General features: G+C 39.1%; 1 protein-coding gene across 1 annotated transcript in view; it reads left to right on the top strand.

Moving 5' to 3' along the window:
- FIRRM (FIGNL1 interacting regulator of recombination and mitosis) overlaps positions 1-17,643 on the top strand; it is a 44,792-nt gene that overhangs the window by 17,868 nt on the left and 9,281 nt on the right. Inside the window, exons 9-17 of the mRNA XM_053909308.1 lie at positions 1,212-1,292; positions 2,721-2,785; positions 5,653-5,801; positions 6,285-6,414; positions 7,941-8,127; positions 8,864-8,946; positions 9,288-9,339; positions 10,741-10,830; positions 15,707-15,892. Of these exons, the coding sequence (XP_053765283.1) occupies positions 1,212-1,292; positions 2,721-2,785; positions 5,653-5,801; positions 6,285-6,414; positions 7,941-8,127; positions 8,864-8,946; positions 9,288-9,339; positions 10,741-10,830; positions 15,707-15,892 (1,023 nt within the window). The remainder of the gene's footprint in view (positions 1-1,211; positions 1,293-2,720; positions 2,786-5,652; positions 5,802-6,284; positions 6,415-7,940; positions 8,128-8,863; positions 8,947-9,287; positions 9,340-10,740; positions 10,831-15,706; positions 15,893-17,643) is intronic.

Here is a 17,643-nt window from a genome sequence, read left to right as displayed (position 1 = left end):
CTTGAATTTATTTACCCATTCTCTAGTTGATGGATACTTGGTTTATTTCAGTTTTCACTATATAAAAATGTTGCATTGCATTTCGGTGCTAGCTAGTATGTATTTCTTCTGTTTTCTTTTTTCTTTTTTTGAGAGAGAGAGCCTGAGTGGGGGAAAATGTCAGGGGAAGAGAGAGTTGTTGTGTTTTAATTCTTGTTTTGTTTTGTTTATCCGTTTTGAGAGAGAGAGAAAGAGCAGGAGCAAGGGAGGGGCAAGAGAGAAACCCAGGCAGGTGCCGCGCTGTCAGTGCAAAGCCCAACACCAGGTTTGAACTCACACCGTGAGATCATGACCTGAGCCAAGAGTCAGGCTTAACTGACTGAGCCACCCAGGTGCCCTGAGAGAGAAAGAGAGAGAGAGAGAGAGAGAGAGAGAGAATATGAATCTTAAGCAGGCTCCCTGCTCATTGTGGAGCCCGATACAGAACTCCATCCCATGACTCTGGGATCATGACCTCAACCAAAACCAAGAATTGGACACTCAACTGGCTGAGCCCCTTAGGCGCCCCTATGCAAGCTGGTATTTCTGTAGGATCTAAGTGGAACTACTACTGTGTCAAGGGAATTCAATACTTTAGCTTTTAAAAATAACAATGCAAAGACTGTATTTTATGCTCCCATGAACGATAAAGTGGGTGTTACCCCACTTCTTCAGCAACTTTTCGATATTATCAGTCTTTTTTATGTTTGCTAATAGCCCGCCCCCTTTCCCTTTAAAAGATACCTAATTAGGTTGTAAATTGAATTCTTTCAATGTTAGTTTATTGGCAACTTGTATTTTCTTTTCTTTGAACTGACATGAGTCTTTTATCTGTTTTCTTTCATATATCATTCTTTTATTGGTTGGAGACTTTTTTGATCATCTGTTTGCTCTCCATGTAGCAAAACATAATAAGGTAGTTAAATTTCTTTTACTTTCAGATCAACCAGGGATGACCACCCCTTTTGCTATTATAAAGTAAAATTTATTTTCAGTAGAGTTTAATTTTTTGAAATGTCTGTATCATTTAATGTTTCTGTTGCTCCTAACGATTCAGAGAGTTATGTTTACTTGGAAAATGCTTATGCTCTGTTTATTAAGAAATCTTCTTAGAAAATACTGTCTCATTTACAAGCTTAGCTAATTTCTTACTCTTTTCTTATTTATTATGCTTTTTTCCTTTTTTGGAACAGGATAATGCTGACTCTAGATTATTTCAGAAAACACTCAAATTGTGTCGCTTCTTTGCCAACTCCCTTTTGCACTATACTAAGGTAAGGCTTATTTTGTTAAATGTGTAAATGTGAAATCTATAATAAATTATAAATTGTCCTGTTTTTATCATTCCTGCCAAAAGATCAATCTGTTGAAGTTATTTTGTGAAGAATATGTTTTATAGGTTTTTTAAAAATACTGTTATTAAATGTTGAGCACCTGTTATATCATTTAAGTTGCTACCATCATCACGTTACTATTTTTATTCAATTCTCTGGAAAAATCAGTTCTTTAAGTATAAATACAAATAAAATTACTTCTATAAGCACAAGTCAGTTATCAGAAGATAATTCAATTTGGCTTTAAATACTGTTCACAAATTACTTTTACTATATTTCTGAATTTTTTAATTATTAAAGTTGAAATGTTCAAAGTTGTAAAGCTGTATAATAATTTAAACTAGACTTGCATATTTGGGAGTCCTTAAGATAGTAGTGATAGTTGAAGATATCTGGATGGAGTAGGTAAGTTATCAAGGAAGATTATTTGGAGAGAAGAGCAGAAAATGGTTATAGCACCCGGTCCAGGAAACGTCACTAATACATATTGGTGATTTAAAAAAAAAACAACTGTTGGTTGTCTGTGTAGAATTTGTCTTTACCTTTGTCTTCCTGTCTTTGGAGGAAAAGATGAGGGTCTCCAGTGACTGTTGATTGTAGCTGGGACTCCCGAGCAGGCACACAGACTACCAGCACATTGCCCTCCTATTGGGTGTGCTGCCCGAGCTGGTCTGGGCATGTGCCGCTTCCCGGTTGGCTGCTCGCACCCTGGGCTCCCTGCAGCTGGCAGGGCCCGTGGTGGGAGGGTCCTGGCACCAATGGCACTTGATGGGTGGTTACCCATCGGATAATTTGCTTGGTGTGTAGGAGGCAAAGTTACACCCAGTCATGCCGTTTTTAATCATTTCTTTTCTCTCAGGAATTTTTAATTTTTAAAAAAGAAAAATCAGCTTTTTTCTGTACCCTATATTACACCAGGAACTATTTATTTTACTTCCTGAGAGGTAGCCTAACCATAATGGAGCTGCACAACTGTGCTTGAATCCTAGCCATGCTGGTTTTTAGCTGTGAGACTTGACTGAGATACTTGATACTTTAGCTTTAGCTTTCTGTTCTGTGAATTGAATCTAAGATTTTTGAGAGGACTAAAATTAAATAAAGTGATATGAAGTCACTTGCTGCATGTGTACTGAGCGCTTAGTAGGTTCTCAGGAAGCGATCTCTGCTAATTGTGGTTGTAGTGACAGTTTTAACAGCAAATTAGGTGCTGATTAGCCTCATCCTCCTTGTTGTCCTCGTGCAAGAACCTCTTTTTTTCTTTAATGCAGCACATCCAGGATTTTATTTTATTTTGCATGTCTTTGTGAGGGGATGTGTATTAGAAAACCACAGCTCATTCAAAGAATGAATAGAGTTGTTTTATTTTAGGAATTTCTTCCTTTACTCTCTGATTCTTGCTGCACATTGCACCAGCTTTATCTTCAGATACACAGGTAAGAAGAATGCCATGTGATCATTAAAATGTAACAGTGCCATTTGAACTGTGCAGAGATCAAGCATATGCCATTTAAAATAAAACATGAAAATAATTTTTTTTTTTTACTGTTTCAGTAAACTTTTAACTGCTTGCTTAAAATAATTAGATGTGGAAGCTTTTAAAGAATAGATTCCATGTGAGTTTTACTTATTCTTAACTAATATCTTGTACCCGAGTGATGAATAATTGGTATGGTGATAAATACTAAAGGCAAAAAAAAAAAAAGTCTCTGTATACATGGATGTATTGTTCTTTATCGTTGTAAATTTTTATTTTAACTTCTGTGAGATTTAAGATGTGTAGTAGTTAACTCCATCTGAGGGAAAACGTTGAAATCCAGAAAAGTATTATTTAGATAGGGGCTGAGCGACATGTGAAATTGACAGACCCTCCAAAGAGCCCTCCGTTTGACATTAAGATACTCTGTCATCTCATTTGTCCAGCAGTGCTTTCTAGTCTTCTGAGTATGTCACTGAGAAGGCATGGCTTCCTCCGCTCATTGACTGTTGCGCCTGTGTCTCGGTCCATGTGGTCGCTGACCCGTGAGTGAGTGTCCGCGCCCGCCTAAGGCCGGCCTGTACGCGCTGGTCCCCTGAACTCGCCTGCTCAGGGGTCTCTCTCTAGCAGTTGTTCCCTTCCCTCTTGCATCACCAGTCTTCCCTCCTACTAGGCCTTTCTCATCTGGATACCAGCATGCGGTTACTTTCCCCGTGGTCGACATCGTAAGAATACAGAACAACACCTCTCGAGTCCACAGCCTCCTCCAATGCCTTCCCGTTTCTCTGCCTCTGTTTACAGCAAAAGTCCCAGGAGTTGTCGGTCTATACTGCTGTCCTACCTTTTTTCTTGAGGCCATTCTAGTCAGGCTGTCCATGCCACCACTTCGCCAAAACAGCTTTTGTCAAGCTCGTCAGTGACGGCCACGTTGCTACATCTGGTGGTCAGTTTTAAGCCTCTGCGTATGTAACCTGTTCACAGCGCTTGACCCTCCCTTTTGCACTTCCTTCCTTTGGCTTGTAGGTACCTCTCCCTCTTCTCTTCTGACCTCATGGCTGTGCCTTCTCAGTAGGTCCTCTTCTCAGCTTCAGCTGGGTGGCCAGTCCCCAGGCAACTTCATTCTTCAAACTCATTAGGCCGAAATACCTGGTCATCTCTGACACTTTTCCTTGTTTTCATATCCACGTCTCGCCCAATAACAAATTGTCAGTGTCACCTCCAGTATAAATAGATATGCCTAGTATATGGGTTCAGTATGTATGTATACAGAACCCAGCCAGTTCTCACCACCAGAACTGCTCACATCTGATGTCACCCATTATTGTTTCTTACCTGGGTTTCCACGGAGAGCATCCCACCCACTGTCTCCCTCCTCCCTTGCCTCCCTCTAGTCTGTCGTCCATACCATAGTCAAAGTGAGTGATAAGACATTAAGGAGATCATGGGACTTTGCTGTACAAACCTTCAAATGATTAATATTTGTTATATTATGGATTTACTTGCTTCCTTGTTTGCTAACTGCCCCCCTTCGTTAGCATGTGAACTTTGTAAAGGCAGTGATCTGGTACGTTCTGTTTACCACTGTGTTACCTGCTTCTGGAACAGTGCATGGAGCGTATACACAGGCATTTAATAAACAGCTGTCACATAAATCAATTTAAAAATACACCATTTGATTGAGGGGCACTTGGGAGGTTCAGTCAGTTAAGCATCCGACTTCAGCTCAGGTCAGGCAGTTCGTGAGTTCAAGCCCCGCATCAGGCTCTGTGCTGACAGCTCAGAGCCTGGAGCCTGCTTCAGATTCTGTGTCTCCCTCTCTCTCTGTCTCTCCCCTACTTACAATCTCTCTCTCTCTGTCTCTCTCTCTCTCTCTCTCTCTCAAAATAAGTAAACATTTAAAAAAATTTTTGATTGAAAAACAAGTACTTGCTTTGATGCTTAGTAGCTATAGTTCAAGTCTGTGGAGTTTCATTACCTTTTATTTATGTATATCTTTCACCTTACTTATAATTTAATCTTCACAGCCACTCTGAGTCAACACCACAAATGAAGAAACTGAGGTTCAAGGAGGTCAAATGAATGAGCCAAACTCAAGCAACTAATAATTGACAGACTGTTGCTTTTTCCCTCACACTTCAAAGGCCTCAAATGTGTGTCTTAAGTGCATCCCTTCAAATGCTGTCATCTCCTGCTAGACAGGGTTTTCTCAAGTACCCTCAAGTTTGCCACAATTAAAATAACATGGCAGAAAGTACTGAATACACATCTTATTTCACATAAGTTTGGCTGAAGTTTCGTTTTAACTGTACCTCCTGAAACATCTTCCATGAAAAAGTCTTTGCATCTTCCTTCAGGACTAGTATACCATTTAATTCTCACAAAGCCCTTGTTTCTGAGCATTATTTCCTAGTAAATTCAGCATTCTGCGTTATTTTAAAACAACTTTTAATAGAAGTGTGTAAGCCAGTATTTATCAGAAATACCTTTCTGTATGTAATGTTTTTACTGGTTATTTGATAATTCATATTTTCATGGTCTTTTTTTTAAGGGCACTGCTGTCAAAATGGTATTAAAATGCATCAAAACAATACCAAAGATTTCTATAAGGTTATAAAACTTAATTTTGTGGAATTATAGTCATGTTACTTAGTTTGGAGGTCCTCATACAATTGTGGTATCAATTTAGTACCTTGAATTTTGTTATAAAATACATGCTACTTATTTTTTCTATATTTTCACTGCTAGAAGATGAATTTACAGTACTTATGTCTACCTAAAATTAGAAGAGACCTATTAATGGATGCATTTTTTTCCCTGCCTTTCCAGCAAGTTTCCTCCAAGCCTATATGCTGCCAGGATTTCTAAAGCACAACAGGAGGAAATAGCAGGGACTTTCCTAGTTACACTGGATCCGCTCATCAGTCAGCTTCTCACATTTCAACCTTTCGTGCAGGTGGTTTTGGATAGTAAGTTAGGTAAGCTTCAAAACATTTAATTTTAGGGGCGCCTGGGTGGCTCAGTCGGTTAAGCGGCCGACTTCAGCTCAGGTCATGATCTCGTGGTCCATGAGTTCAAGTCCCGTGTCAGGCTCTGTGCTGACAGCTCAGAGCCTGGAGCCTGTTTCAGATTCTGTGTCTCCCTCTCTCTGACCCTCCCCCATTCATGCTCTGTCTCTCTCTGTCTCAAAAATAAACGTTAAAAAAAAAACATTTAATTTTAAACCCTTCAGTAATTGCATGTTAGAGATAGGGTTATTTCCCTTACATAATCAATCATCCCTTTTAAAAATTTTATTTAAAATTCCTTCTATTTTTTTTCAAGTGAAAAATATGTTCCAAGAAAACAATTATGCCTCTACCTTCCTTTACACATCACGATCAGATTTCTGTTGAAATTACGTAGAGTATGTTTTTACCAATTGGTTGTAACGTAACGAATGTGTTCTTATCACGTGTGAGAGCTGCCATGTGAACTGCAGTTCCCGCAGTGTCTTCTGCTGGTTGTCGTCATGGACAAGCTGCCCTCTCAGCCCGAGGATGTGCAGGCCCTGTGGTGCACAGAACGCCAGCTCCTGGAAGCGAAAACCAGGTAGCTGACACGGTGGTGGTGATGTTCGGTCATGCTAGAGAGGGTTTCGAATGTCCGCCATTGGGAATGAATTTGAAGTTAAGGTCTTCCAGTTAATTACTCCTGTGTAGACCTCATCTATATTGCTACTTATAAATATAGATTCAAAATATATAAACCTGTAACAGATGCTAAAAATATTTGCAGTGTTTTAGAAGGTTTTGTCTAATACTCAGTGTTATAAACGCTGAGAGTAATTGGGCAGATGCGTTTACTAACATTTAAAACTGAGCTCTGAGAAACAGAATGCTCTGTGCTGTAAGTTCCCTCCCGGGAGATTTCACGCGTATTTGTCCCCCTTGCCACCGCCAGGCAGTAGTCTTACTCCCTGGGTTATACCTGCTGTAATGTCTGCCCTCTCCTCTAGCCCGTGCCGCGTGCCACCCACCCGGTTAGTCCCCCTGACGCCCAACTGTGAGCCTCCTGTTCTCCTCAAAAACAAAAGCGTGATGGCGGAACCGCTTAGCTTTGCATCTTAAGTCCATCGCATTCTGCCGCCATCACCCATTTTTGCTGCTCGTCCTGTCGCTTGCTTGCTCTAGTCATGCTGGTTACTCCTGCCTGCCTTTTCCTCGTGCTTTGTCTTCTCTGCCTGTTTATATTTTGCCTATTTCTAACTTGTTATTTAAATCCTCTATGAAGATTTCTTAAACCATTTCAATCTTACAATGACCCCTCTATCTTTTTATTTTAATGTTTATATATTTTTGAGAGAGCAAGAGACAGAGTGTGAGTGAGGGAGGGGCAGAGAGAGAGGGAGACACAGAATCCGAAGCAGGCTCCAGGCTCTGAGCTGTCAGCACAGAGTCTGACACGGGGCTCGAACTCACAAACCACAAGATCATGACCTGAGCCGAAGTCGGATGCATACCTGACTGAGCCACCCAGGCGCCTCAGAATGACCCCTTTCTTATACCTATTTTCTATTTTATATAGAGTATCTAATCCATATTTAAATTTCAGGTTCTTTGATGACTTTTGTCTGTGACTTTGTGTAGTTCAGTACTACGATAAACATTTGGTTAGAAAAAAAAAGAAAAAAAGGTACAGAAAATTCTTTTCCTTTAAGAAATTTGTCGAACAGGGGCACCTGGGTGGCTCAGTCGGTTAAGTGTCCGACTTCAGCTCAGGTCATGATTTCGCGGTCTGTGAGTTCAAACCCCGCGTTGGGCTCTGTGCTGACGGCTCAGCCTGGAGCCTGTTTCAAATTCTGTGTCTCCCTCTCTCTCTGACCCTCCCCTGTTCATGCTCTGTCTCTCTCTGTCTCAAAAATAAATAAACATTATAAAAAAAAAAAAGAAATTTGTCAAACAATGATTATATTTGGTTTTTATGGTTATGTATTCACACACAGTGGAAACTGTTGTTGATACATACCTCTTGAGACATTTTGCTTTGCTAAAATAACCCTCCTTATGTCATATTATTATTATACCTGCTAATTATTAAAATGTTCATAACGTTCAGTGCTCTCAATGTCCCTGCAGGGTATCTCTATTCAAAGCCATTTTCTACAGTTTTGAGCAGTGTTCTGGTGAACTCTCTCTCCCTGTTCACCTACAAGGAGTAAAGAGTAAAGGGCAAGCGGAGGTTGCTGTCACCTTGTATCAGCATGTTTGTGTTCATCTGTGCACATTTGTCGCTTCCCTTCATCCCTCACTGTTTCCTGAGCTGGTAAGTTTGCTATCTGCTGGGCTACACTGAGACTACCCTCTACTTTCTTTTCACTGAAGTTTTGATTTATATGCAGAAGAAAGGAACAGTTAATGTTTTCAGATGTCATTCTCTGACTTTGCACATTTCACCCTATAATTCAGTTGTGTCTTAGGAAGTGGTAATCCTAGAGCCCTGTGGTATTCAGATGTAATGGTCAGCCAGAACATTTGAGAAAACATTTTAGGTGGCAAGATACGGAAATATGGAGTGAAAAGAGAAAAAATGTTCGGACTTTACCTAATTCTGTTCCATAAAGAGAAGGAGAAGTAAGTAGTAGATTGTAGTACCAAGTCTGTAGATCTTAGGCATAATGTTGATTTTCTTTAACGGAATTAAATTAGAAAAGATGTTGAGACAATTGTGGGGAAGAAATTCTTAGGATTTACATAAGGATCAGTATCCTTTAGGATGTTTTACAGTGGTTAATATCTAGCACTAGAATCTTTGTGGATCCTAATGATTGAGTAAACACATTTAAAATCACTTTGGAATCTCCATAGCCCAGCATAATGCTTAACATACAGTAGGTGCTCATCAACGTTGAGGCAATGGTGCTATAGGTTCTTTCAGATACTAGAGAGTTGAACCTTCCCATTGAGGATCTGTTGTTACTTGGATTGTGATGGCGTTTTGTTGTTTTATTTTGAGAAATGTAATAGTAATAATTTATCATGAACTTTCTGTTTTTCATTAGGATGTTGCTCTGTTGAATGCTGTGCTTAGTGCTAATCTGATCACCTCTTTGTTAGCTATGGATACATGGTGCTTCCTTTCACGGTACGATGTATTTTTTTGGTTTTTGGATTGATTTATAGTAGTAACTGAGAGTAAATGATGTTATAATGTAAGCTTAAAGAAAATTTCTGTCTCAATAACGCTTTACCAGCTGCCCAAAATGGTTTGATTTCATAGCATAGCACGAATTAGGAACTAGGTTCCCATTTTTGTTTCTGCGGTTCAAGCCGATAGATAACTGTTGCCTAGGTAGTTTTGCTGTTCCTTGGCCATGGATAAAATTGCAGGTTAGAATATTTAGTGCTTTTTAGAAGTTCATCTCCTTGCTTTTCTGAATAATTGTATGAATTATTTCATAAAGATTGTCTTCTCTTAAATCACAGGTATGGGACTGCTGAACTCTGTGCACACCATGTCACCATAGTGGCTCATCTGGTGAGGAGAAGTACAAGGTCTAAAACACCTACTTTCCATGCAGTTCCTTTAAGGATACGATAGTCTTAAAGAATGTGAATATCAAAAGGAGAAATAGTTTGATTATCTAAATTGTTTTGGCAGTTTCTTTGCTGTGCTTTAATTCTGACGTTATTGAGAAAGATGTATCAGAAACAGTAAAACTGCGGAAATTGTCTCATATTTTCAAAATCCTACAGGATTTCATTAATTGGTCTGAGAAAGAAAGACCAGGTTAACTGAGAATAAATTTAAAATTGAATGCAAAGTCGAAAATATAGTTGTAATGTTGCTTACTGAGAGTTATTCTTTTCTTTCTCCCTTTAATATAACTTAGACAAGGTGCCTCTTGATTTTATTGTCTCTCGGTCAGAATGATTTGAGAGGAACTAATGTGACAGAAACTTATGCCTTTTGGGAAAGAAATCATGCTTTGTGAACGGATATAAAGAGAAAATGATGTAGTGATGATTTAATCTTTTCAGTGTTGATCTTTTTTTGTTTTCAGATTTTGAGATGTTTGATATATTCCATATGATATGGTCATGATTTGTTATTTTGGGTTTTTTGTCCCTGACCTGTGATAAAGATCTTATGTGGGTCCATGTGTCTTTCATTTCTTGGTAGCTATTATGCCATATATTTCTTAGTTTACTGTTGAAAGATGTTGTAGACTAAATCCAGTGAGGTCCAGTGACCTGAACAGCTGGTCTGTATGTCTCCATGGCTAGCGGTCTGGAGCACTTACCCACTTCTGAATCCTTAGCACATCTTGTACTAAGCAGATCCATAGTAGTTTTTATGTTATGTATATTATTTTTCAAATAAAATGAAAGCTCTAGTACATTATGATAGGAATTGATTGCCGGAACATTGATCTTATAAAATCTTTTAATGGAGCTTCTGTCTTAGAGTTATACCTGTCTCTGCACTGTTGTGCTTAGATCTTACAAAATTCCATGAACTGTCATTGAGTAGGGGATTAACATATCAAGTTATCATCAAAATAGTGATTCAAAATAGAAATCCCAAAGGGTTGTTTTTATTTTTCTTTATTTTTCCTTCAGATTTTTATTTAAATTCTAGTTAGCTAGCATGTGGCGTAATATTTTCAGGAGTAGAGTTTAGTGATTCGTCACTTACATATAACATCCAGTGATCAACACCAAAGGGTTGTTTTTAAATATGGTGTCAAAACCCTTTTCTCATAAAAATAATCTAGGTTAATGAAAGAAAAACAACTTATTTAAGAAAAGCTCTAAATAAAAAATCTGAATTATTTATAATCTTATATTCCAAAAGAGCTGCTGCTAATATTTGGGCATATGAAAGCTTGTAAAAACTATGATTTTAAGTCTACTCTCCTCTCCTGTCTTTTCCCAGATAAAATCTTGTCCTGGAGAATGTTACCAGCTCACCAACCTATCGATACTATTCAGGCGGCTCTTTTTCTTCATGGCCCCACCCCAGCAGGCAAGGATATGATCTTAGTCACTGTCTTTGGGTAGCTGCTGAGAATTGGATTCAGACTCTCTGAAAGCTTCCCATTGCCCCATTTATGGTACATTTGAATGTTGACATGATCTGAGTATAAATTTTTAACGTATTGATTGCTTTGCTTATCGCTTTTAGGTGGGTTTAGATTTTGATGTTGTTAAAGAAAAATCAGAGCCATCCAGTGTAGTCAAAGTGATAAAAGTGGATTTTATTTTGGGATTGTTGCTATAGGGAAAAAGAGGCCTCAGTGTAGAACTGGGCTCGAGTCTGAATACAGCACAGACTGGGAGGGATTCGTATTCAGGGAGCAAGGTGTAGGTCAGGAGGTGAAAACTGCTGAGAGGAAGTGGTGATTCTTGCTAAACACAGACCAAGGTGATAAAATATCAAGGCTGAGGATGCTTTCTAAAAGGACTTAGCAGAATTCTTGCTAAACCTGGATGCTGCAAGCCCAGGGATGGACACAATCCCAGATGGAAGACGAGTTGAGAAGAGGCTTGGAAGAAGAGCCTGACTTAAGTTTGGTCAGGAGAGAACCTTTGTCGCTGTCTTTGCTGCAAGTTACAGACAGTCATTGTCTTCCCGAAATATATCTTTCCCCTTGTTTCTCAGCCATTTAAGATATTGACATGAGAAAGTTCTATATGCCCTTTTTCCCCTTTTAATTTATTGTGAAGACCGAGAATATCTGTATGCCCTTAATGATGTCTCTTATTTTTTACGGCAAATAAGCTGAACTTTTTTGGGAAAATGGAAAGTACGATGAGCTTTAGTTGATTGCTCTTGTGAGGAAAGCCAGCTTTGCCACAATAAAGGAGAGTCTCTGGCTACAGACACCTGTGTCGGCCAGTGCAGTCCCTTGGACTAGCGCTTTGCAGCTGTTTCAGGAGCTGCTTAGGGCTTTTTGAAACATCTAGGCTCCTGGACCTTCTCCTGTGAATGGGGTGGGTGCAGAGTGGAGGCAGTACAGTGAGGCCCAGGCATTTGTGTTATTATTGTCGTTGGAATTCCTACATGATTCTGACATGGATACGAGCTTGGGAACCACTAGGTCAGTGAAGGGGGTTTGAATCCTGTCTAACTGTGACCTTGGGCACAGCATCCTTTCCAAACCTCTTTCCCTGTCTATAGAATGGCGGATACGTGTTAACTATTTTGAAAAATTTTGTAACGACCCAGACGTAATATAGGCGAAACACTTAGCATAGTGCCGTGCTTAGAAGGGTGCTCAGTAAATATTGGGAGTCGTTTCTGAATAGAGTATTTGCCTCAAGTCTGTGTCTCCTTTCCTGCCCGAGAGAAGCTGGACAGGCACCAGAGGAGCCGTGCTGGCCTCCTAGCCCCCTTCCTTGCAGGTGGTGCCGATGCCGAAAGCACACCAGGCCCACCTGCTAGCCTTCTAGAAAACACAGAAGTGTTGCTCTTCTCCTTTCCAAAACCCCCAAAGAGTCATCTGCTCCACGTCCCTTCAGATTTTAATCCCTTTTATTCCCCTCTCAGGGGTCTTCTCTTCGTTTCTGGGACACTGTTCTTCACAGGGGCCCCGTGAACTGGGAAGCCCTTCCTGAGGGTCCGTTTAACCTCAGTTTTCTCATTTATTAAATGGGAATAAAATTGTCCTTTTCCCAGAGTTGTTGTGAAATTTTAACTTGTAGAATACTACAACTCAGGATGAATGATCTAAGTGAAGTCTAGAAACGTGGTTGTAAATAAACTCTAGTTAATGTTTAGAGACTTCTTAGACACTCCTCAATTGTCTAAGTTTTTCCAAATAATTGAGGCTATCAGATTTGGAAGTTAGGAATATTTGAGAGGTTACTTTTAACTTTTTCCCTCGGTTATCAAAAATACTGGTTTCCTCGTCAGCTTACTGTGCTTAAATTTAAAGGGACATGTCTGAATTTGAATCTTGTCTGACAGTCCGTGGCATTTAGCTAATCCTAAAACTGAGGTACTAACTAACCTTCCCTAGATAGAGCTGAGACTTGAGATTCGGAACGCGAGCTGCTCGAAGGGAACACTTCACAAGTGTTCCTTCTTCTGCCAGGCTCTGCTCTTTCTCCTTTTCCCTGAGGACGTGATCCCTCCTCCTGAAGGAAGGAGGGAGGGAACGGGCCTTCTTTGAGATGGACTGGGCTGCGTTCTGGGCACTTCAGTTCTTGGAGTTCCCGCGTCAGCCTGTGGGTGGGATCCGTGCTGTTAACGTTCATTCTGCACGTGAAGACACAGTAGCTCAGGGAAACTCACCATGACAAACGGCTGGGTCGGGATCTGTGCCAGGTCCGTCTTACTCCATCCAAAAGCTGTGCTTGTATCGCCCCGGCCCCGGCTCCTGTCTCAGCTCTTCTGCAGGCGGCTGTTCCGGGGCTTCCTGTTCGCAGGGTGCCGGTCTGCCTCCTTGTCCCTGTAGCTGTGAAATCTGCTTTTCTTGTTGAGGTGTGTAAAGCTCTCCGTTAATTTTTAGTAGTGCTTTGTTTAAAAGAAAAAACTTGGAAACCACTGTGCTATATATCATGATACCAGAAAGAACATAAAATCTGGTAGAAACTACAAATTTATTAAAGTGCTCATGGTGAAAGGTGCTACGTAAGGAGTACCAAAAGTGGCACAAATCGGGTTTTGTTGGGTGTTCATAGCTTAGAAGATCATTTGTGGGGAGGTATGGGTGGGAACGGGGGAATAGGGGAAGCTGTTGGAGATGGAGGCATTTGTGACATAGGCTAAAGGATGGGGGAGGAAGGGCGGCTGGGACAGGGGTGAAGGGGGGAGAGCACGCGCTGGGGAAAAGGAGAGACAAGCAGCGAAGCTGGAAGTAATTACTGTTTGCACACAGGATGGTATCTTTTTAAAAGGTGAAATAAAAACCTAGATTTTGTATTAGTGGTGCAGCATTAACATAGTGAAAATAGTTGATCCCAGTTCAGTGATGTTTTACTTAAAAAAAAAAAGTGTGGCAATAATTTGGGGGGAACTGCCAGTAACTAGGGAGATTAAAATGTGTTTCTGTTTCAGTATGGAGAGTAATTATTGATATCCTATTATCTCTTTCAGTGTGTAACTGTTAATAATATTTCTGTTTTATAGAAACGAGCAAAAGTACAAGGTTACTGAGAGGAAAGGATTTAATATACCTGGTTTAAGTAGACTGGTAGTTGTGTTGCCATTTTTATCTAAAATAAAAAGTACTATGAAAAGAAAAAAAGTAGTGTCAGTATTTGCATTTTAAGCCCACTGTTGTATTTTTCCTCTCTTCTCAATTTTAACAAGGGAAGTCCTAAGTCTCTGCAAATTATTCACTTCTACTTCACTCCTTATGAACTGTTGTTAACGCTGGCAGTTTTAAATATATTTTTTTAAGTTTTATTTATTTATTTTGGGAAAGAGAGAGAGAGCATGGGGGAGGGGCAGAGAAAGGGGGAGAGAGAGAGAGAGAGAGGGAGAGAGAGAGAGAATCCCAAGCAGGTTCCACATTGTCAGTGCGGAGCCCAATGTGGGGCTCAAACCCACAACCACAAGATCATGACCTGAGCCGAAATCAAGAGTCAGACACTTAACTGAGCCACCCCAGTGCCCCTGAATATTTAAAATTGTATTGAGACTGGGGTTTTCAAACTCAAAATAGTAAATAAATCACTTTTTCTATGTAATAAATTTTGTCAACACCTACCCTTTTATGTTGTCCAGGGCATTACTATTTGTATTTTCTATTTTGGCAAGGGAACTAGTTCATTCAGTCGCTGGATTTTATTATAAAGAAAGGTCATGTTCAGCTGATGTCTATCAGTTGGCACATTTCTCTTGGCCCTCCTGATGCAGTTTGGTTTCATGAATAAAGCTGCTTATTATAATAGACACATAGCTCATCAGAGGGTCCATTTTTCTGGCTTTATCAGCTGTCCCAGAAGATAGCCATACAATTTCTCCCTTGTTTTGACAGCTAAATATTGTCTGCAAACAAAATCCAAATATAAATGTAATACACAATGTGAGAATATTACTCTGTCAAATTTAACATGGTAGGGTTTTGTTTTTTTTTTAATATAGGAAGTTTTCATCAAGTAGATTTGAGATACTACAAATTGAATTATTCCTCTTAAAAAATTACATTAATATACTTCCTAGGTTATATTTCATTTAGAAATTCAGTGCACCATTATTTTTGCTGTTTTTCCACTGGAAACTATTATTTTAACTTTTTGTTTTTTTAATGTTTGTGTTCTGTTTTTAGCTAGTCTGCTGATGCCTCATTTTTAACAAACTAGTGCTGTTTTTCTGTTAACTTGGCAAAGGCTTTGAATTATTTCAGTGGTAGAATGGATTTGCTAGCCACATAATTCTGAACTGGTGGCTTACGTTTGTGAAACAAATTCTGTGTGTCCTCTGAGAGCAAAGCCAACTAGCCTAGTGGAAAATCGAACCGATGAGCTTTGCTTCTTTCTGTAGGTCCTTTGTTCCAATCAGCTGAGATAACAGTAAGCCGCCAGGGTTGGCCGAATCCCTCTTTTGGCATACCTTGGAATATTACTTTTGACTTAACAAGGTCACGAGCACACATGTTCTTAGGAAAATAATAGACTTACTGGGTAGGATAAAACAGCTACCTTACTAATAATGAAATAGATTATTTTTAACATCTCTCAGTGCCTACATATCATGTTCCACTTAAACTGCGTTTTGCATTTGCAAACAAATGCAACAACAGCAAATACAATAATGCATGTTCGTGTCATTTACCTTGGTCTGGTCCTTGTCAGTTAAAAGCTTTTTAAAAACATAAACCATGGGAGCCAGTTCTCCGCTTTTGTGTATCCATTCATCAGATCGTCTTCTGTTACTCTTCAATTTTTTTCAGGTGGAGTTCATCCAGAAATTTTCCCCCAGAGAAGCAGAAAATCTGTCTCTGTGGCAATATATTTCCTTCCAGGCGTTACCTGCCGAGCTTAGGAAACAAGCCGCACAAGAGGTCGTCGGAGTAGGCATTGCACGGTGTACGGAGTGGCTAAGCAATAGTCGTACTTTGGGAGAGCTTGACTCTCTGGTAAGAAAAGAATTTTGATTGATTTGGTTCATTTAGTAACTGTTTATTGAGCACTACTTAAGGTACTAGTGATGGGTTGTTAATAAGAAGGATACAGTCTCTGCCCTCAGGTTAGAAACTAGCAAGCTTTCAGATTCTACATTGTAAAGGGGTCTGTGAGAAACTTACTCCATCTTGATGTAAATTACATTGGGGGCTGAGGGTCTGCAGTTCAAGACACACTGGACCAAGATGAAACTCAGTATGAAATATTTTATGTGCAGTGATTTTGCTGACACATCATTAGATTAGGCAGACATGACTCTTCTGTTTGACAAAATGCAGCCCCCGTTTTAGACACACCTATTCTGAGTCTTTATGTAGTTCTTAGGAGCTTTATGTTCCCTCTTAATGAAACGTAAAAGAAGTTCATCTAGAAGAAGTAAAAACTACATGATTTTTTAAAATTGATTGAAAAATTGACTATACTACATGTGGTTCAGTTTTCCAGTTTAGTATCATTTTCTCCTCATTTATTTCATCCAGCAAGCATATTTTGGACACTCTTGTGTGCCAAGCACTGTTCTAGGCATTGGGGATAGAATAGGGAACAAAACAAAAATTCCTGTTCTCATGAACTTGTACTCTAGCTCAGCTGTGGACAGTAAAATAAGTAATGAATATATTTGTAAATGTTTTAGATCAGTTTGGGATAAGTGGAGAAAAATCAAGCAGGGATGGGGACAGGATATTCAAGGAGCTGGGGGTCTATTTGCAATTTTAAATTACGAGGTCAGGGTTTTTTCAAGGCTTAGATCTCCACACTGAGTGTAAGTGTTCTGACGCTCTGTTCTATTCATGGCACTTGATGATAATGAAGTCTAAAGGAGCTGAGGCCCCAGAGGTTATGAATAACTTCTAACTCTGCGTAAAAACCTGTGTCAAATTTGTATTCTAAGACCCAGTGCCATCTTTTCAGCTACTTCATTAATACATTTTATTAAAAAATAATTTTAATAAAATAAAATTTTATTAAAAATAATTTTTTAAATTATCAGGATAATTTAAAACATATACACACATTAAAGGAAATACAAGTTTTTATTTGCATTTATTTTGAGATAACTTTGAAATACACAGGAGTAGCTTAGATTGTTCAGGTTTTACATTTATTGTGCACTGATTTTTGCAGTTGAAGATAAAAAATTTTTTGGAGTAGGCAAAATAATGCACCTGTTTTCTAAACTTGAGTATATCTTTGCCCTGACCAAAACTTTATTTCAGCAGGTCATTTTACATGCTTATTTGTAGAAGGAAATAGGTAAATCTTAAATAAAAAGCTGTGCGCTAATCCTTCAAACTTAAATGTTGTTGAAGTATAATGGGTTAAAGGCATTGTTACTAATCATTACGTGCAGCCCACTGCACTCCTGGCCAGAGAGAGAGATTCCATATATAGATAAGAGCAGATCCAGATAAGACGGTTTTTAGTTTCAAGTTCTAGATAGTGTACTTCTCAAGTATTGTATTTGTTTATTGAATGCAGAGTGTTGTTGAGGAATTTTAAAGGTTAATTATGAAACAACAGCAATAATAAAAATCTAGTAATGGTAAAAGATTGCTAGGTGCATCATGTGAAAAAAATAGAATCTGTAGTTGATGAATATTATAAAATTAGCTTGATTATATGGACAGTCTGTATCATTGTATTAAAATACAATGCTGTTTCCATTTTGATATTAAATTTTAACCTAAAAGGAAAAAAAAAATAT

Source organism: Panthera pardus, unplaced genomic scaffold, assembly GCF_024362965.1.
Source record: "Panthera pardus isolate Hobbes unplaced genomic scaffold, ASM2436296v1 HiC_scaffold_21, whole genome shotgun sequence".
In the NCBI taxonomy this organism is placed as follows: domain Eukaryota; kingdom Metazoa; phylum Chordata; class Mammalia; order Carnivora; family Felidae; genus Panthera; species Panthera pardus.
The sequence above is the reverse complement of the archived record's forward strand: the minus strand, read 5'-3'. Positions and strand labels throughout refer to the sequence as shown.